The sequence below is a fragment of the Tamandua tetradactyla genome, chromosome 2 (assembly GCF_023851605.1).
Source record: "Tamandua tetradactyla isolate mTamTet1 chromosome 2, mTamTet1.pri, whole genome shotgun sequence".
Lineage (NCBI taxonomy): Eukaryota > Metazoa > Chordata > Mammalia > Pilosa > Myrmecophagidae > Tamandua > Tamandua tetradactyla.
The window spans coordinates 202,802,114-202,824,304 of record NC_135328.1 but is presented as its reverse complement, the minus strand read 5'-3'; the positions used below and the strand labels follow the sequence as shown (position 1 = coordinate 202,824,304).

General features: G+C 43.9%; 1 protein-coding gene across 4 annotated transcripts in view; it reads right to left on the bottom strand.

Moving 5' to 3' along the window:
- Positions 1 to 22,191, bottom strand: part of TCEA3 (transcription elongation factor A3) — a 44,106-nt gene that overhangs the window by 19,702 nt on the left and 2,213 nt on the right. For 3 of the 4 annotated variants that reach the window (XM_077150848.1, XM_077150849.1, XM_077150850.1), the window contains exons 2-5: positions 20,121 to 20,183; positions 19,338 to 19,443; positions 18,642 to 18,786; positions 3,305 to 3,367 (exon numbers count right to left, since the gene is read on the bottom strand). In XM_077150848.1, coding sequence (XP_077006963.1) covers positions 3,305 to 3,367; positions 18,642 to 18,786; positions 19,338 to 19,443; positions 20,121 to 20,183 — 377 coding nt within the window. The remainder of the gene's footprint in view (positions 1 to 3,304; positions 3,368 to 18,641; positions 18,787 to 19,337; positions 19,444 to 20,120; positions 20,184 to 22,191) is intronic. The other variant, XM_077150851.1, reaches the window with a different exon arrangement.

Genomic DNA, 22,191 nt, shown 5'->3' with positions numbered 1-22,191 from the left:
TGATTGGGAACTGCACCAAATTACAGAGAAGGCATCACTGGAGGGGTAAGTGGGTGGTGGGACTGGATTTATCAACAGCTTCCTTCTGATCCCCGGATATGCCAGCACCAGCCTGTGGTCTGACATCACCAAGCCCTCGAAAATCTTCCCACCCTGGGTCTGAGCAGAGGCATCTGGAGGCCTGGATCACTGCTCCTGATCGCCACCTAGAGGGTACTTCAGTTATTGCACCAATGAGTTCTGGGAAGACAAATAATCAAGAAATTCTGACAGCCCAGTCCTAAGGGTGGTTGAAAAAGCACAAGTTTCTTGCCTGTCACAGGCATGCCCTTTGTAATCTGTTCCCTGCTACTTCAGCAACCATTCCCAGACCACCATGCTCAGTCATCCTGCCAGACTTTTGCATATGCCATTCCCTCGCCTAGAGGTGCCCTCTCCAGGTCTGCCTACCAGGGAAATACCTATTCTTTTCCTAGTCTCTGCTCAAATTATCTCTTCCATAAAGTCTTCCTTGGTTTCTCAAATCAGTTACGATACTCTTCCTATGTTCCCACGCTATGTTATATCTACCCACCTGTCTAAAACAGTCACCTTGGTGTCTGCCTCTGCACTAGTGTTAGTTCCATGAGGGCAGAGACCATGCATACGTCTTCATCACTGCACCAGGCATGGGTCTGGCCTTCAAGGCTGCCAGTGGAGAGTTACAAATATGTTCTGTTCGGTATACTGTGTTTTGGAAAGAATTGAATAAATTGCCAGTATTTAAAATTGGGAGACGCATATGAAAATCCCTATGTTCACCTTTCCTTGAAAAACTGAAAGACGTGGCATACCCAGCCTGCATTTCCATAAAGCAACAATCAGTTAGGGCTGGGTAGTGGGTGTTCCCTTCATACAGGGCACGTGTCCTCTAGTTTGCCGTGGTCTCTTTTCATTGCCCAGTGTGTGCATAGGCCTTTGACCCTGGAGGATGTTGAGTTTGCAAGGAGGTACTCAACAAATGAATAAATGAATGAATGAATGGGCAAATGAAAGAACTGAACAGAAAGATGAAATAAGGAGAGAGTGTAGGCAACAGTCTTGAGTAGTGGATAAAGTGAAATAACAAGGCTTACTTCTATCCCTTTTGGTTGCCCACTCCCAATATTAAAGCAGTAGGAAATGGCAAACTGCTGGAAGGACAAGCATATTCCACTTGACCCACCTTCAGAAAAGAAAAAAAAAGAATGCATGATACGAGGGAGCAAGGAGGAACAAGGAGGCTTCAAACCCGTGAAGGCCAAGTAAGAAGAGGGATCTAGAGGTATGCAAATGTCAAATGTTTTTATGATAGCAGCAAAACCGGAACAGGGTCAGTGGTCAGTGGTTCTCAGTTGGGGTCAGTATTCTGGGATAGGACCATCCTTCATCATGCAGGACTATCGTCCCCATTCTGGAACATTTAATCTCTCTAGCCCCTGCCTACTAAATGCCAGTGGTGTCCCCCTCCCCCAAGTCCTAGTAGCAACCCAAAATGCCTCCACAAATTTCTAAATGCCCCCCTGTTCAGAATCACTGCTATACAGTACCAGGAGCCCCCATTCCTGGGCTTCACCCACGGCAGACGTTGCTAGATGACCAACAGATTCTTCTCTTCAGAGGTGGGGCGCAGCCTCAGATTCCTCCAAGTGGCACTCCAGAGAGCATCCACTCATCAGCTGGAGTTGGCATTTGGGCACCATTTTGGAGTTGTCTAAAATATTAGCCCTGTCATCATCCCAGCCTGTTTCATTTTCACAGACCCTTAAATGACCTAATTTTTGTGCCTCTTTTTTCTCTTTCTGATGGCAGTCTTACTGGTACGTTAGGCCTAAAATAATCAAACAGCTCCCACACATACTCTCCTAGAAACCAACACCATTACTGTCCCACCAGGGCACCCTGGCATTCAGATATGGCACCAGCCCCTGAATTATTTGCCTTGATCTACCTCTAAGTCACTTGCTGGTCTGCCCCATTCTCCCCTGGCCTTGCTTCTCCCACTCTGACCTCTAACCTCTTTCCTGGACCACAATTTCCACTCATGCCTATATCCACAAGCTCTCCTTGGTGATCTCATCTGCTCTTGTGGCTTTAAAGGGCAGCTACGTATTGATGATTCTGAACTTTTTATTTCCAGCCAAGACTTTCTTCCTGAATTCCAGCCCCATATAAGCCAACTGTTTATTCCACTTCTCCACCTGAAGGACTCATACACACCCCAAATACCCAGCATATCCAAACTTGAACTTATTCTCTCCAGACCTGATTTATACACATTCTTCCCCATACCAATTAATGGCAATTCCATTCTAGCAGACGCTCAAGAGAAAAACCTTGGAGTCATCCTTGACTCCTCTTTATGTCCCATACTCCACACCCAATGATTCAGGGAATCCTATCAGCTCTACCTTCAAAATATATCTTCAGTCCACCACATTTCCCCATCTCCACTGCTACCACTTTGATCAGAGCCACCACCATATCTTGCCTGGTTTCCCTGCTTCTGCCCACTCTCAGGACAGCAGCCAGAAGGATCAGAGAATTCACACATATAATTCCTCTGTTCAACATCCTCCAGTGGCTCCCATCTCACTCCAAGTGACAGCCCGTAAGGATCTGCTCAGTCTGGCCTCCATTGCCTCGCCACACTCACCTCTTTCCCCTTGCCCCCTCATTTATTCTGCTCCAGCTATGCTGGCTGCTATCCCTGGCCCTGCCACCCATGCTCCCACTTCCACTTGGAATGCCCCCCAATACCTGTGTGGCTGCCTCTCATACGTCTTTTTTTGCTTTATGGTCACCTCCTTCCTCAATGAGGCTTTTCCTGACCTTTCTGATGATCTCCCCAAGCCCCTTGGGGGCTTCTCTCTGCTCTATTGCTTTTCAAAGCACTTGTCACCTTCTAAACCATTGAATAATTTATTTACTTGTTATGTGTACTGTCAGCGCTCCCTGCCCCACCTCCACTAGAATGCAAGCCCCAAGAGAGAGAGCAGGGATTTTTGTCTCCTTTGATCACTGCTGTATCCCCAGCAACTAGAGCTCCCAGCACCTAGAACAGTTCCTGGCATGTAGTAAGTAGGACCTCCGAAAATATTTGATGAATGAATGGCTTGATGATTTACAGCCCAAGCACCGAGGTCCCCATTGCAGGCACAGGCTCTCATGGCCTTTGTCCTCACTGAGTTCAACTTGACCTTGAGAAAGTTCCCCAATCTGTGATGGGGCAACCACAACTGGTCAGCCACCCCAGTGGGATGCAGAAGTCTGCGGCGTCCTTTACCTTTCCATCGATGGCCTTTTTGGAGAAGAGGCTGCAGAAGACTTGGAGTCTGCAGAGTCTCTCCTGAAAGAAGAAAGATTGGGGGTGAGTCTCTCTTGCAAGCTGACACCAGTACTGAGTGTGGAGAAGGTGAATGAAAGCCTGGGGCGAAAGCATCCCAGAGAGGTCAGCTGGGCTGAGGATAAGGGAGTCTGCCCGGATTGCAGGGATTGCAGCTGCCGGGAGAGGGAGCCCCGGGCAGTGCTGGCTGGTTGCCCTCACTACCTTCCATGAAGATTAAGGCAAAAAAGGAGGGCGTGAGGGTAGTTCAGTGGTGGAATTCTTACCTGCCATGCGGGAGACCCAGGTTCAATTCCTGGCCCACGCACTTCCCAAACAAAGAAACCAACAAAATTCAACAAATGGTTCTGCAATAATGGGATACTCAGGTGGATAAAGAATGAAATGTGACCCCACCATACAGCATACAAAAAAAAAGGCGGGGGGGGTGGGCAGGGGGAGGGCAGCCAATGCCAAACACTGAATATGTGCTGGGCACACTACATGGTATGTAATTACTAGTTACTAATAACTGATTCTCAACAGGCCTCTCTCCTTGCTGTTGGGTGAGCCTTAGCTGGCTAGAGGCCACAGAGATCAGAGTTCTTGGGATTATCTATCCTCATCTAGAGCCAGAAAACAGAGACCAGCTTCAGCCTCACCTGCAGACAGATAACTTAGGAGGGAAAGGGGGAAAGCACATGCATCTCGAAGATAGAAGAACTGGGTAAAAATGGCAAGTGAAAAAGCAGGGGACAAATTATATGCATAATGTGCCTAAAATTATGCAAGAAAGTTAATGCCTAGAAGAAAAGACAAGAAAAGATGGAAAGAAAATACATCAAAATGCTAGCCATAGTTGTTAAGATTATGGGATCGGGGTGAAAAGAATTCATTTTCATTTTCCAAAATGCATGTAGCTGTATTCTTTTTAGGATATATATTTTTTCCTTTTATCAGTTTTATACAATTAAGCTGTTTGCAACTCCCACTTCCCATTTCGCTTACACAGCTCTCCTTTTTATCCCATAGACTCTTCCAACACACTTTATAATTTGCTTATTTATTATTTTTGTTGTTGATACCGACACCCCCACCACTATCACACCCACTCCTTGTACATTCTGCAAGGGCAGTTTGGTGGGTTTTGTTCACTGCGGCAGACACTCTCATTGCCAAGTGCAAATCCTTTCAGGTACTGGGACTCAAGGGCTTCCTCCTGCTCCTGCAAGCTCCCCTGGGCCTGCCTGAGGAGGTTCTCCAGGCTAGTAGGCCCGGCAGGCTGGAACTGCTGGGGAGTTCACCACCCCTGGCACAGTCCACAGCAGCCACATGGGAATGGTGGATAAATACCCCATCCTCCTTGGCTCTCAGAGGGTCACCTTGAGGTGTGTTCTCCACTGCTGCCTTGAATTCCCCAGCAGGATATAAGCCCTGGCTGTCCACTGCAGTTACCTATTCCTTTCCCGGCCTCACTTTCCCTTTCTTCTATCTGTGTTTCTTCCCAAATACCTGGTTTATCTCCCAAATAAACCACTTGCACCCAAATCCTTGCCTCAGGGTTTGCTTCTTGGGACTCAATCTAATATAGTCACTGAATTATGCAGAGTGCAGAGACAGTGCCTGGCACAGAGTGGGCACTCTATAATCATTTGTTGCTAAATGTTGTGAGGTCAAAACAGTTTAGAAATACAAACAGTAAAAAAAGAGAGCAAAAAGAGTCCTCGCCGGAGGTATAAGTTTGGTGTCTTTCCTTTCAGTTTTATCCACGTGCATGCGAGCATATACAACATTTGTAATTGCAAAAAAGGAGATGTTGATGTGAGCTGTTATCCTAACCCTGTCCTAGGGCAGGTCGTCCTCTCTGAGCTTTGGTTCCCTCATCTGTCAAAGCGGGAGAAGAGGATCCACACTTGGGACTGGTTGGGAAGGTGACCATAGATCATTTCTGTGCCTAGAGCAGCTCCCAGCACAAAGAAATCTTCGATGTTCTGTAGTCCGAGGCAACTGATTTCTGGCTTGCCCCAAATGATCTTGTTTTCCAGAATGTGCAATGCTCCCACTCCATCTTCCACCACACCCATCCTCTGGGCAGTCTGGGAGGCAGCAGGTGAGGCTGTTGATCCTGCAGACTGTTCCTCTCCCAGCCTGAACACAGCAGGAGGCAGAGGAGGAGAAGAGGGGAGGAAGGGCCCATGTTCACAGGCCCTCCACTCCCACACGGCCCACCCTGGGAGTTCCTCTTCAGGGCTGGTGTCCTCAAGCACCCCATGGGGACCGACAGGTGCAGGCTGGAGCTGGAAGCCAGAAGTCCTGCAGTGGAGGTGTGGAGGGAAGACACGAGCTCCCGCCCAGACACCTACCACTTTCTGACCCTTCCTTATTGCTTTACTTTTTAGAACAAGCTAGAATATTCTACTGTTACTAAAAATGATTATCATGAAAGCTGTTCAGGAACAGGAAAAAAATGTTTAGAATACCATTTGAGAGAGTTCGGGAGGACGGCAGAATAGGATAGGTCGAGTTCACCCCTGCTCCAAGGAACAGCTAGAAAAGGGACAGAAAAACTACAGGGATGGCGATTCCAGGGTGTAAGTGACCTGGGAGGGTCTTCTGCACCACACAGGGAGGACCTGGTTGCAGAACCGGAAGAATTGAGACGCAGAGAACTGGAGACCATCCAGGCAGTGCAAACAGCCTAACGCGCCCCTTTCCAAATGGAAGCCCGGAGCCCTCAGGAGTGGACGGACAGGGAGACGGGGACTAAGGAAGAAAGACAAGCCATGTTCCTTGACACACTACATGCACATGCGCCACCCGAGGTCCCGCAACTCCCCCCACACCCCACACACCTGAACTGGCCCATCACCCACACCCCACAATGCGCTCCAAGAACTCCTGCCCCGACTCCCCTCCCCATGCATCCCTGTTCCACAATCCTGCCCTGCACATGCCCGCATACCCGTCACAACCTGACCCACCTCTCCTGGGCAAGCATATGGTCTCCTTCCATCCCTCCTGAGACCCGCGCATCCCCATCCAGCCCCTCCGTGTCCCCTGCAGGTGGTCACCTGAGATCTGGGCTGCAGGTGCTCACGTTCATACCCGGGGCACAACTGCCCCCAGCCCATACAGTCATGCTACCCCACCCCGCCTGCCCCCTGAGCTCTGGGCTCCCGTGCATCAGCGTCAGGCCCCCAGAACCATGCACAGGCATGCGCCCATCCCGCCAGGATCTCCCAGCTCTGGGCAAGCACTGACCTGAGTATCTGGGCCACACCCAACCCCAGCCCACGCAGAAGCAATTCCGCCCTGCTACCCTGAGTTCTGCGCATGCCAGAGTTTCCCCCTACCCCATCTCCCCACCCCAGGTGACCCACACAGGAATACAGCCACATCTTCCCCACCGGGCACCCATGTATCAGTGTACTGACCTCTTGACCCCTGCACCTCACCCCCATACTCCGCATATGCACACACTTTCCCCACCCCCGGTGCAAGTGCCCTTCTTCCACACCTGTCAGATGCTCACACGTGCAACTGTGCCACATAGCCCCTGCCCTGCACACACGTGCACCCTTGCCCCACCTTCCCACACACCTGGGCAGCCGCACCAGGGCCCTGCACCCGACATCATCCACCCCTGACCAACGTCCCGCAACCTACATGACCTGGGAACCACCCCTGCATACTTGCGCATCTGCATCCTGGACCCCCTAGACCCTCACCCCTGTGCAAGGACAAACCCGTGCTCTGCCCTCCCTGTGCCCTGACTTCTGTGCCCTGTACCCCACACCACGATACCATGACCCACATGCCCACCTACATTCTGTCCATGTACCAGCCCCAGAACATCTGCTCAGCCCCCCATCCATCTCCCGCTGCTCCCTACTGCCATGTGTCCCCCATGCCGCACCCTGCTTCTGCACTCCAAGGCCTGCCTGAGCTGCACACCACCCCCATGGCCCCCTCACCCCATGCTCACAGGCACCAGTGTAGTTATCTCTGGCCCGTGCATATACCTGCAGCACAACCCGTCACCACACTGTTGAGCCCCACCCCATGCCCTGCATCCTGCTCCATATCCATCCCACATATACAAGGCTTAAAGGAAATCAACTTCCAAAGTAACCCTATCAAGATATCAAGATAATCACATAAGCTCACCAAATGAAGATGCAGACAAATATAGCCCAGCCTAATGGCCAAATTAAAGCATCGGAGGAAGCACAGACTTTGGCACCACTAATCAAAGATATTCATATAACTCTACTAAATAAAATCACTGGGATGGCTAATGACATAAAGGAGATCAAGAACACACTAGAAGAGCATAAAGAGGAATGTGTAAGAACAAATAGAAAAACAGCAGATATCCCAGAGATTAAAGATGATGTAGATCAAATAAAAAATATATTGGAGACATACACCGGCAGATTTGAAGAGACAGAAAAAAGATTAAGCAAACTAGAGGACAGGACAACTGATTTTGAACACACAAAAGAGCAAATGACAAAAAGAGACCAAAATTTTGAATTGGATCTCAGGGAAATGATGGACAAAACAAAGTGCACAAATATAAGAATCATCTGTGTCCCAGAAGGAGAATAGTAAAGGGCTAGGAAGATTAGTTAAGGATCTAATGGGGAAAACTTCCCAACCCTATACAAGACATACATATGCAAATCAAAGAAGCCCAATGAACTCCAAATAGAATAAATCCAAATAGCCTACCCCAAGACAGATACTAATCAGTCTGCCAAATGTTGAAGGGAAGCAGAAAATTCTAAAGTGGCAAGAGAAAAACAATCTACCACATACAGGGAACCCACATAAAACTGAGTTCACATAGGTTTTTTTTTTTTTGTCTGTCTGTTTGTTTGTTTGTCTTTTTTTTTCTTTTTCCTTTTCTTTTTTTTTTTTTACTATTATTATTATTTTTATTTTTTTCTCTATATTAACATTCTATATCTTTTTCTGTTGTTTTGCTAGTTCTTTTCCTAAATCGATGCAAATGTACTAAGAAATGATGATCATGCATCTATGTGATGATGTTAAGAATTACTGATTGCATATGTAGAATGGAATGATTTCTAAATGTTGTGTTAATTTCTTTTTTTTCTTTAATTAATAAAAAAAAAAAAACTGAGTTCACACTACTCAACTAGCACTATGGAGGCGAGAAGGCAGTGAGATGATATATTTAAGATCCTGAAAAGGAAAGACTTGCAGCCAAGAATTTTGTACCCAGCCAAACTGTTCTTCAAAACTGAGGAAGAGATTAAAATTTTCAGACAAACAAATGTTGAGAGAATCTGTCAACAAAAAACTGGCCTTACAAGAAATACTAAAGGGAGTTCTGACAGCTGAAAAAAAAAAAAAGACGACAGGATAGGGAAGTCTGGAGGAAGGCACAGAATTGAAGAGTACCATTGAGGGTAACTTCAAGGATAAAAAGAGAAAAAGGGTAAGAATATATGTAGATCTGACAAACTAAAGGATAAGATGGTGGGTTCAAGAAATGCCTTTACAATAATAATAACTTTGAATGTTAACAGACTAAACCTACCAATTAAAAGATACAGATTGGCAGAATGGATTAAGAAATATAATCCAGCTATATGTTGCTTACAAGAGACTCATCTTAGACACAGGATACAAATAGATTGAAAGTGAAAGAATGGATAAAGATGTTTCATGCAAGCTACAATCAAAAGAAAGCAGGAGTAGCTATACTAATATCGACAAAATAGACTTTAAATGTAAAGACATTATAAGAGACAAAGAAGGACACTATATATTAGTAAGGGGGACAATTAACCAAGAAGAAACAATCATAAATGTCTATACTCCCAATCAAGGGACTCCAAAATACGAGACAGGCATTGGCAAAACTGAAGGAAGCAGGTGCATGGGTAGTTTAGTGGTTAGAATGCCCGCCTTTCATGTGGGAGACCCGGGTTTGATTCCTGGACCATGCACAAAATAAAAAACCTGAAGGAAGCGATAGACATTTCAACAATAATAGTAGGAGACTTCAATACACCACTCTCCTCTATAGATAGAACAACCAGACAGAAGATCAACAAGGAAATAGAGAACTTAAACAATCTGATAAATGAATTAGACCTAACATATTCAGGTGATTATACCCCAAAACACAAGGATATACATTCTTCTCTAGTGCTCACGGAACATTATCCAAGATAGATCATATGCTGGAGCACAAAACAGGTCTTTGTGAATGTTAAAACACTGAAATTATTCAAAGCACTTTCTCTGATCACAATGGAATGAATCTGGAAATCAATAATCACCAAAGAACAAGAACTTTCACAAATATGTGGAGATTAAATAACATACTTTAAAACAATGAGTGGGTCAAAGAAGGAATTGCTGGAGAAATTGGTAGCTATCTGGAGATAAATGAAAATGAGAATACAATGTATCAGAACTAATGGGATGCAGCAAAGGCTGTGTTGAGAGGGAAATTTATTGCCCTAAATGTCTGTATCAAAGAAGAAAGAGCAAAAATTGAGGACTTAGCTGCACACCTGAAGGAACTTGAGAAAGAACAGCAAACTAACCCCAAAGCAAATAGAAGAGAAATAATAAAGATTAAAGCAGAGTTAAATGAATGGGAGAATAAAACAATAGAAAGAATCAATAAAACCAAAAGTTGGTTCTTTGAGAAAATCAATAAAACCGATGGGCCACCAGCACAGCTGACAAAGAAAAAAAGAGAGAGGATGCAAATAAAATCAGAAATAAGAGGTGGGTCATTACCACAGACCCTGAGGAAATAAATCATAAGCAGATACTGTGAACAACTATACACTAACAAATGACACAACTTAGATGAAATGGACAAATCCTTGGAAACACACCCAAACAAGCTACACTGACTCAAGAAAAAATAGGAGATTTCAACAAAACAATCACAAGTAAAGAAATTCAGTCATCAAAAATCTCCCTACAAAGAAAAGCCCAGGACCAGAGGGCTTCACAAGGAAATTTTATCAAACATTCCAAAAAGAACCAACACCAATCCTGCTCAAACTTTTCCAAAAAAATGTGGAAAAAAGAACATTACGTAACTCCTTTTATGAAGCTAACACACTTTAATACCCAAACCTGGTATAAGAAATGAAAACCACAGTCCAATTTCCCCAATGAGCACAGATGTAAAAATTCTCAACAAAATACTAGCACAGCAAAGCCTAACATCACATTAAAAGAATTATACGCCATGACCAAATGGGGTTTATACCAGGAATGCAAGGATGGCTCAACACAGGAAAATCAATTAATATAATACAGCACATTAACAAATAGAAAGGGAAAAATCATATGATCATCTTGATTGATGCTGAAAAAGCATTTGACAAAATTCAGCATACTTTCCTTATAAAAACACTTCAAAAGGTAGGAATCAAAGGTAACTTCCTTATGATAAAGGACATATATGAAAAACCCAAAGCCAGCATCATATTCAATGGTGAGAGGCTGAAAGCTTTCCCCCTAAGATTAGGAATGAGATAAGGATGTCCTCTGTCACCACTATTATTCAACATTGTACTAGAAGTTCTAGCAAGAGCAATCAGGTAGGAAAAAAGAAATAAAAGGCATTCAAATTGGAAAGGAAAAAGTAAAACTTTCATTATTTGCAGATGACATGATACTATACTTGGAGGATCTTGAGAAATCTACAGCAAAGTTACTTGAGCTAATAAACAAATTCGGCAAGATGGCAGGATATAAAATTAATGTGCAAAAATCAGTAATGTTTCTATACACAAGCAATGACCTAGCTGAAGAGTCAATTAAGGAAAAATTCCACTCAAAAATAGCAAAAATAAAAGAATCAAGTATCTAGGAATGAACTTAACTAGGGACATAAAGGACTTGTACACAGAAAACTATATAACATTGCTAAAAGAAATCAAAGAAGATCTAAATAGGTGGAAAGACATTCCCTGCTCAAGGATAAGAAGGTTAAGATGTCAGTTCTACCCAAATTCATCTACAGATTCAACACAGTGCCAATCGAAATTCCACAACCTACTTTGAAGACTAGGAAAACCTAGTTTCCAAATTCATCTGGAAGGGAAAAAGAACCCGAATAGCTAAAAAAAATCCTAAAACAGAAGAACAAAGTGGGAGGATTAACACTTCCTGATTTTAAAACTTATTATAAAGCCACAGTGGTCAAAACAGCATGGTACTGGCACAAAAACAGAAGTACTGACCAATGGAATCAAATTGAGAGCGCAGAAATAGACCACCAAATCTATGGTTAACTGATCTTCAACAAGGCCCTGAAATCCATTGAACTGGGACAAGATAGTCTTCAATAAATAGGCATGGGAGAACTGGATATCAATAGCCAAAAGAATGAAAGGACCCTTACTTTAAACCCTATACAAAAATTAACTCAAAGTAGATCAAACACCTAAATATAAGAACCAGTACCATAAAGCTCTTAGAAGAAAATGTAGGGAAATATCTTCAAGACCTAGTAACAGGAGGTAGCATCCTAAACTTTACACGCAAAGCACAAGCAACAAAAGAAAAATTAGATAAATTGGGACTCCTCAAAATCAAATGCTTTTTTGCCTCAAAGGCTATGTCAAAAAGGTAAAGAGGCAGTTAACTCAATGGGAGAAAATATCTGGAAATCACACATGGGATAAAGGTTTGATATCCTGTATACATTAAGAAATCATATAACTCAACAACAAAAGAACAGAAACCCAGTTATAAAATGGGCTAAAGATATGAATAGGCATTTTTCTGAAGAGCAAACACAGATGGCTAAAAAGCACATGAAGAGATGCCCATTCTTATTAGCCATAAGGGAAATGCAGATCCAGACTACAATGAGATACCACCTCACACTTATAAGAATGGCTGCTATTAAACAAACAGGAAACTACAAATGTTGGAGAGGATGTGGAGAAATTGGGACTCTTATGTACTGTTGTTGGGAATGTATAATGGTACAGCCACTATGGAAGACAGTCTGGCGGTTCCTCAACAAACTAAATATCGAGTTGCCCTATGACCTGGCAATACAACTACTTGGTTTTTACCCAAAAAAGGTGAAAGCAGTGACACCAATAGACATTTGCACACAGATGTTCATAGTAGCATTATTTACAATTGTCAAAAGATGGACACAATTCAAATACCTGTTAACAGACTAATGGATTAACAAAATGTGGTATAAACATACAATGGATTATGCAACAGTAAGACAAAATGACATCCTGAAGCACATGACAAGATGGATGAGCCTTGAGGATATAATGCTGAGTGAAATTAGTCAGACACAAAAGGATAAATACAGTATGATTCCACTTTTATGACCATGGTAAAGGTAAAATCAGAGGCTTATAATAAAGAATACAAGGGATCTAGAGATACATGGAAGCAAGAGATTGGGTGAACAGTTAGTAAATGTGGTTGAACTTAATTGTAAGGGAGTAGATAGAAGTGAAGGCGGTTCACTAGTAGGTCTATAAATAAATTACCATATTGAAGGTGGATATTATTGAAAGGTGTTGTATAGACTAATGTGTCCCACCAATTAACACTACAAATATAAAAAGCTCTTGCACGAACGACTGCAAAGGTACGAATCTTGTACAAAGAATGTATAATTTTAGGGTAAGGGGGAAATATGCTATCACATGATATGGGCTATGTTTAACAGGAAAACATCAACAGTAACACAGCAATAAATACCAGGGGTATATAATGTGGGGAGGGACAAGAGTTAAGGGGAAGGCTTGGATTTTCTATTTGGTGAGGGTATGTTTACTGGTTATCTTTCTCTTTGGAACAATGAAATTATCTGAAACCGAGAGTGCTGATAGAGTTGACTTTGGATGTTGTACATGAGGCCCAGTAGGTGGAGGTGGCTGAGGATGCACTGACTGAGAAATAGATCGGTGAACGATGGTGTATACATATGATAGAATATTGTGCTGCTGCGAAAAGTAACGAAGTTGTGAGGCACGCAACATTGTGAATGAGCCCGTGGGATGTTTGGTGAGGCAAAATAAGCCAGAAAGAAAAGAGCAAATATTGTATGATCTCATTTAGAAAATACTTATAAGAAAACTGGGGCCTAGATTGGAAGCTGTCATAGCTTACAATCACATTTAGTCCGAAGCGGTAATTGTTCTCTCTGGATTTTGAGGGGCTGTTTTATATATGTATAACCTGGTATTAAGAGTTAAGAATGAAACCAATCAGGTCGGGATTAAGGTAATTCAGAATACAGGGTAAGAAAGACATTGTCTGTATTTTAGAACCTCACCTACTCTTTGAGATCAAAGGAAGAAAAATTCTATTTTTCCAGAACTAAATTTTCTGAAGCGCATGCACTTAATCTAACTCAACCTGTCTGAATAGATCATTTAAACAATCTAAACACAGGGAGCCCAGAATAAGAATGAAGGCCTTTAATCCTGTATAGCTTAATGTAATGCCTAGATACATCCCAGTATTGGCAAAGTCCCTTGAGGGTTAGGAGAAAAATATGGAACTATTAAACTTTACCACCCGGGAAACTCCAGATACTGTGTCAAACATGAGAGACAACCAAATCAATAGGCCAAGCCCTTGATCTTGAGGTTTGCTTTTGTGAAGCTTATGTATGTAGTGGAGAAGCTTAGCCTACCTATAGGTATGCCTAAGAGTTATTTCCAGAGGACCTCTTTTGTTGCTCAAATGTAGCCTCTCTCTCTCTAAGCCCAACTCTCCAAGTGAAACCACTGCCTCCCCCCCATGTGGGACATGACATCCAAGAGTGAAAGTCTTCCTGGTGGCGCTGGAGATGACTCCCAGGGATGAATCTGACCCTGGCATCATGAGATCAACAATGCCATCCTGACCAAAATGGGGGAAAGAAGTGTAACAAATAAGGTGTCAGTGGTTGAGAGAGTTCAAATAGAGTCGAGTGGCTACTCTGGAGGTCACTCTTAGACACACTTCAGTTAGACATGCTACCTATCATAGCTTAACCATTCCTGCCAATTCTAAAGAACACGTCGGGCATTATACAAGATTCTAAAAAGGTTCCATGTACTAGGGTAACTTTCCTGAACCCCACAACCTCCAGATGGATCCCTAGACCCGACATGTCCTGAAATGCAGAGGACCCAGCCTCTCCAGAACATCAACTTGTTCCATCTCCCTATCCCATATTATCAACAGCCCCTTCCAACATGAAAAAGTTAGAATGGGCATAGCCCAAATACCCCTAAAGAGTTGGAGAAAGATGGTGATGAAAGTGGTTTTGTACAGAGCAGGTAGGGTATAACAAATGAGTAGGACTGCTGACTCATCATATTGATATATTCTTTTAATCCCCAGTGTCTGGGAGTAGTTAGTAGTAAAAACCTAAAAATGTGGAATTGTAATCCCTACCAAACTCTGAAAACTGTTTTACAACTAATGTTGCGATGTGCTTTGAAATTTATTGCTTTTCGTAAATATGTTATTTTTCACAAAAAAGAAAAATAGTCTATAGTGATGAACAAGAAAAAAAGGATACAACTTGAACATAAGTGAACAGGAGTCAAAATAGTTCTCATACTTTTTGATGTAAATGGACTAGGACTGGGAAGGAGGAGGAAAAGAAATAAAAGCTGTTGTATTTGTCAGAGGCAGCACAACTGTGGACAAATATTTTTCAGTCTTATTTCAAATTTCATTAATTTAGCTATAGTGTTTGCATAATAAACACTTGTAAGTAAATAAGTTCACCAATTAAGCTGAAATGGAATCCCTGCCAAACTCACTTCTCCTGGGAGGGTGGGGTGAGACCCTCCCCTCTCTGTTTAGTGATAGTGACAGTTTCATTATCACAGGTCTATGGGCTATGAAAAGTAAGCTGGCATTGATATTTCAACGTCCCAGGAAGACCTCGAAGATGTTCATAAATGTAAAATGCTTGTTACAAAATAGTAAGCATAGTGTTTCCAATTTTATCAAGAAAGTATAAAGGTGAGTGTGTATGTGTGTATATACATATATGTTCTCAAAAGACTAGAAAGGTATACACAAAAATGTTAACAGTGGTTATTTCTACGTTCTTGTGTTTGATTTTCTAAACTTTATGCACTAAAGAAGATTTACTGCTGAAATACATAACTATATTTAGGTAGAAAGGTTGCAAGATAGTTCATAAAGTATAGTTATATTTTTATTAAAAAAAATTTTATGGGTAGCGACACAATGAAAAAAGTCTGGTTGGATATTATTAAGAGTGCTTGTTTCTAGATAATGGGTGATTTTTCACTTTCCTATTTGTATTTTCAAAACTTTCTACAAGGAACAAGTCATTGCCTGTATAATAAAATAAATATAATACAAAATAGCTAAGTCAAAACAATAAAAAAATTAAAATAATGTATTATAGATAAAATATTACACTTTCAAGAAGAAAGCACTGAGATGTCTATTTTCTGATATCGTTGGTGTCTATTTTTTTCAGGCCACAATACTGAGGCTCAGACTAAGGGCTGAGTTAGTCTTCCAATTCAGCTCACAACCCAGCTTTCTGCCTTCTAAATTTTGGTGGTGTTGTCATCTCTTCGCCCATATCTGTTGTCCTTTAGGCTTTTGAAAGAACTCCTTTGCTGACTATTCAGGGGATAGAGCAAAAGGAAGCCCATGTTTGGGCTTTCATCTGTATCCGGAAGTCTACACGCCTTACTCTACAGATTAGTCCCCTATCCCATTTGGCCTCTTCCCCCAAAAGCTCAGCCTTTGTTCTTTCAATTGCATCTCACAAGACCTCTCCCCCATCCTGGTCTTGCTTTCGCTAAGATGCTTAGACCAAACCAGTGCTCCAGGTGTGTCCAGATCACCCAGAACATGAATTAGCCCACAGGGGGGCTGCCTTGGGCCAGTGGGTCCATCTAGTAAATAGGCACTCCATGCTAGGTACTGCAGAGAGGGTCGGGGGACCCCATCAGCCAACCCCCTAACCCCCTTGGGGGAACAAAATATACACATGAGCACACGTGAAGAGCTAAATGCCGGTTAGGATTTCCCCATGAAGGATACAATTCCAAAATGGGCAAAATGAAAGGCATAGAACACAGAAAAATGTTACAGAACCATTTGACAAGTATTGTAAGTACCTGGCACTTATAAAGTTGACATTTTAAAAAGCACACTATAAAACTGGTGCTAATTGTCGAAAATAAATCAATGAGAGAATAGAAAGAAAAACCATATATTGAAATATTAAGAATGATTGTCTTTGGGTGGTGGGAGTGTGGGTGATATTTTTTCTATTCTTCTATATGTTCCATTATTTCCACAACAGATTTATATCCTTTTTATTTGTTTATTTTTTAAAAGTATTATTTCTCCTGATTTCAAAAGTAATACAGGATCTTTTTTTTTAAAGCCCAACAATACAGACTTTTAAAATTTTATTGCATTGTATAGAATAGGAATATCCTCTTAATTTCAATCCCACCGAAATAACTTTCTTTTTCCTTTTTAAAATTGACTCATCATTTTCTCTTATTCCAAAATTTGTACATATTCATTGGAAAAAAAACTAGGAAGACAGAAATCAGCACACAAAAGAAAAAAAATACCTCTATCAATCCTACCACCCAGAATTAATCACTATTAACTTTCTGGTATGTATTTGTCTAGTCTTTTATCCTGTGTATATATATATAATTCATCGATTTTATTAAAATGGGATCATACTGTTCATACTACACTGTACCCAACTTCTCTTAATATTAAGAGAACATTTTCTCATGGTGTAAAATATTCTTCTGCCCTCTAGTGCTTCGCAATGGGGTCCCTGAGAGCATTTTGGAAATAAACAATTCTTTAATGTGTGAGAAGAATATTCTATACACTGCAGAATATTTAGCATCTTTGCCCCCACAGTTATTCTGACAACCAAAAAATGGGAATGCAGGCCGAAGCTCTGTCTCTGTAAAGCACTATTCCTTTTACAGCATCATTCCTTTTTCAGCATCATTTCCTAAAGTATTTTCCCTAAAACACTAATTTTATAGGATTATCATAAACATTCATTAAAAAAAGAGTGCAGTGGTCAAAAAAGTTTCAGAAAGGCCAGCAGAAAAATATTACACAGAGAACATATAATCTTTGTGCTTTTATCTGATTAATTCTTTAAGATAATTCCTTGCAGTGCATATAATGGGTCAAAAAAGTATGTACATTATAAATGTTGATATATCACCGACATAGTACGAGTTTTCAATGTTATTTAGCACCATCTATTAGATGAACAAGCAGAGACCCCAAGAACTTCAGTGATTTGTTCAGTCACATAGAAAATAGGTAGGACTTATTCCATTATTCATACATCCACGAAGACTTTATCTGCCATGGTGGATAAGATATTGGGCCCTACCTGAAAATCCCCCAACTTTGGGGAACACCCCACAGAGATGGGCCAGGGGAACAGGCCCAGAATTGAGACAAATAATTGCCCTGTTCCTCTGGGCAGAGGTCTGGGAATCTGACATAATTATTTGACTCCTACGTGGTCACGTAACAGCTGTGTGATGACGTCCCTGCTTCCCCAACCTCAGCTTCCTCATCACTCAATGGGAATGTTGGGCGAAGGGGTAACAAAACACTCTTCCTTCTCTATGAACTCTTCCTAGCCCCATTTCCCCAGGACACCTGACAAAGGCAGCACTGTTTGTAGCGGAAATGACCACTGGGTGGCAAATTACGTCTAGACAGGAAAGACACGGAATGGACTATAAATGATCATCTGCGGAAAACCACAGCTTTACAGGCTGCCTGGAGTACAGTGGATCTGGTAAATGGACACTGCCCTCGCCAGGATTTGGGACGTTTTGTCCATGGGACACAGGGTTCCCCCCTACACCCCGTCCCACAACTATGGTCTCATTTCCTCTCACCTGGGCTGTCATCCAGGCAGGTGAGGAGCGAGCCGTGGACCACGGCACATCTTGTTCAGGAACTCTTGCTGATGAGAAACATCTGAGGTTGCCCTGCTGGTAGGCTGCGTATTTCCCGCCCCTGCATCTTTCTAGGGGAAGCCTGTGCCAAGTGAGGCCCACCTGGGGCTTGGGAGTCGAACTAGCTTGTTGAGCCAAAGAAGACCACTGAGGGGACACACAGGGGATAATGACAATCACCACCTCACGGGCTTGTGAGCATTACATGGAATAATAGAAATAGAGCTGGCAAAGGATGCGACACATGTCAGCCCTTTTCTCTCCACACCCCTCTCCCCCTCGAAAAAAAATACCTGTCTTTGGGCTCTTCCTCTCGTTTTTTCCCTGGTGGAGAAAGGCCTGCCTCTGACTTCCATTCTGAACAGTCATGTGCTTTTTCATTCTTCTTTGCCTTTTCTCTTTCCTCTCCTTTTTCTCCTTTGGGTGGTCTGGGGGAGTCTGAGAATAAAAAGGTGATATTCTCCCTCAATTCAGTCCTGTCTCAGCAGGACACAACATAATTTTGGGGAAGAAGGAGCAAAGGGCAGGACTGGGACAAGGGCACAGCCCCCCCCCAAAACACACACACACACACACACACAAATATTCATATGCACAGCTCCCTAACACATGCAAATATACATTTACACACAGACGCAAATACAATATGCACATCTGTGTGCAAATACACCTTCACACACAGGGATATAAATATATTTGCACACACATCTAGGCACATATTCATATGGGTGTACATATATGCACCATATACAAACACACAAGCATGCAGACACACACAAAACACCTACAAATGCTCACGCTTGTTCACACAAACACACTGGCTCTACCCACTAGCTAGCTTCCTGATCTTGATCCGGAGCTCATTTGTCATTGATGAAGTCACTGAACAAATATACCCTGAGCGGCTGCTATGAGCCAAGCACCGTCCTGGACGCTGAGAATACAGGGGGAGACAAACACGGGCCCCAGTCGCCCTTGCCCACTCTCACCCAGCAGCCGCTTCCAGTTTTTGATTAGGACCTTGGCCAGGGACACAGCCTCCTTGTCCGAGCAGTGCTTGCGGACCCCGTTCACTGCAACTCCAATCCTGGTTGTCTGCAAAGCGAGAGAGTGAGGGGCTGGTCTGGGGATGGGCACAGAGGAGGGGCTGCCCCAAACCGCAGGCCCGGCCTGGCTCAGTCATGCCCTGCCCCGACCCCCACAAGGGGTCCAGTGATAAAGGCTCAGCTCCCTACATTCACTGCTAACTGTGCTTTGGTAAAAGCTGAGGAGGGAGGCTTCAGCTGCCGGTTAGGACCCCTCCCCCTTCCCCTTCCCCGCCCCCTCCCCCAGACCCTAAGTGTCTTTGCGCGCCCGCCCGGGATGTAACTCAGCCACAGCTCCAGCTGCTAGAGCTTGGGTCTGCGCTCATTTCTGAGGGCCAAGAGCTTTCTGGCAAAGTTTGGGGGCTACATGGGCAATACAGGGAGGACCTAAAAACAGGGCAGCGTCTTCCCCTCTTTCTGGATCACAGGCTTCTTGGACCCCACAGGCCTGAGGCCCTGGGAATGGGGCTGTTCAAGGAACGCAAACCAGCCTTTCTCTGAGACCCAGAGGGCCCCCTGTGCCCTGCCCCCACCCCCACCGACTCAGTGCCTCAGCGGCTCTCTCAGTCCCTGCCCTCAGGCGTCCACCCCTCCAGCTCTTCACTCTCCCCTGTGCTCCCCACCCCCCACCAGGGTCTCTCCCTCCCCCACAAGGTCTCTCCCTGAGGGGCAAAGCAGCACCCCCACCTGGAGGAGCTGCACGGACATCTGGCAGCTGTTCAGCTTCTTCAGAAGGTCGAAGGCTCCTTCCTGTGAGAGGCCACGAGGTGAGGACAGAGAGAGGCCTGGGGGTTCTGCTCTGGGGCCCCCCGCCGCTGACCACTGTGTGTTCTTGGTGGGAGACAGGGGGCAGGGGAGACCTTCCAAGCCAGAGATACCGACAGATGAGTGCGGGAAGGACAGGAAACGGGAAGAAGAGCGAGGGAAGGCAAAGACCCCCTCCAGGGCAGTTCTCTAAGCGCACCTCCTGCCAGTGCCTGGGTTAAAAGCCCTCCGAGCCAGAGGCTGGTCCTAACTACTCCCCTCAGCCCTGGTCACTCTTTCCCTGCTCCTTCCAGCAGGGATGCCTCCTCCCCCACTCCCAATTAAATACTTTGCTTACGGTTTTATCCCCCTTCCCCTCAATTCCCAACAGGGCAAGGACTGTGGGTTTTTTTTTTTTTTTAACCGCCTTATTGAGGTATGGTTGATCTATAATAAACTGTACAAATTGTTCATATTGTAGTGTGCAATCTGATGACTTTTGACATCCCAGTCACCACAATTAAGATAAGTACAAATCCATCAGCCCCAGATATTTCCTCGTGCCCCTTTGTGATCTTGCTCCCTCCCTCCACCTCCAATCCCAGGCCCAGGCAATCGCTAATTTGCTGTCACTATAGATGAGCTTGCATTTTTAAGGATTTTACACAAAAAGTAACGTAGGGACTCTCTTTTTTTTTTTAGGGGGGGAGGAGGTTGGGGGCAGGGTGGTTTCTTTCACTCAGTGTTACTATTCTGAGATCCATCCTATGTGGAACAGTAATTCCTTTTTTTCGCTGAATAGTTTTCTAGTGTTTGGATATACCACAACCTATTTATCCATCCAGCTGTTGATGGGACTTTTGGGTGATTTCCAGTTTGGGGCTACTACAAATAAAGCTGTGATGAACATTCAAGTATAAGCTTTTGTGGGACATAAACTTTCATTTCTCTTGGGTAAAGAGAACAGTTTTAATCTCTGAGATCTCAGGATTTGGCTCAGAGCACAGGCCTCCTTTAGTGAATGAATGAATGTGTGAATAAATGAAGTAGGAAACAGGAGGTGGCGGGGAGGGGAATGGAGAGGAGAAAAGGAGGCTCAGATGCTGGCTTCCAGGCCCTGAACATTTCAGCCTCTTCCTCCCTCATACTCCATTCCTGGAAGCCAGCCCCACCTCCCTGTCCTGAGATCAGTCCCCCGGGGAGCACCAGCTGACTGTCATGCATGCCCCGTTCCCCAGCCCCCACTGCCCAGTTTCAGCTGCCAGCCCCCTCCCTAACAGGCTCCAGGACCATGTCCCAGGAGTTTACAATATTTTTATCAGAGGTGTGACCCGTGGATGTATGTGTGATGTAAAGCATGCGCTATCTCGTTGACTGCTTACAACTACCCTATGAGGTAGGTACTATTACTAGTTCCTACACTTCACAGTATAATTTTTATAGACTTTTCCTAGAATTATGATTCTATTTTTACAGGAAAGGAATCTAAGAATCAGAGACATTAAGCAATTTTCCCAAGGTCACCCAGCTTGTAAGGAGCTGAGCTGAGATTCGAACTAAGGCCTTTTGGGCTCTACCCACTATACAGACAAATCTGCATGGACGTGGGCAATCCTGGCGTCCCGAGGTGGGGCACTGCAGCTGCACTTGTCCTTGTTTAATCACCAGTTCTCCGGGAAACAAACAAACAAGCAAACCATTTTGTAGTTTTATCGATTTCTGTACTGTCGGTGTGGCTGTTTGCTAAGCCTCTAACTCTGTGTATGTGGGTGCAGTTGTCTGCGTATAGTCATCTTTGTGTATCTTTCTGTAAATGTCATGGTATCTGCATGGGTCCGTGGGTCTGTCTTGTCGGTGTCAGTAGCCATGTCTTGTATGCAGTTATGTTTGTAGTTGTTTGTATTTACATGCACGTGTAGCTGTGGCTCTTGGTGTCTGACTGCAGGTTTGAAGCTGTTTCAGTCCCGTGTACCCTCACGGCAGCCAACAAAAGCCCTACGTCCCTGACACTTTT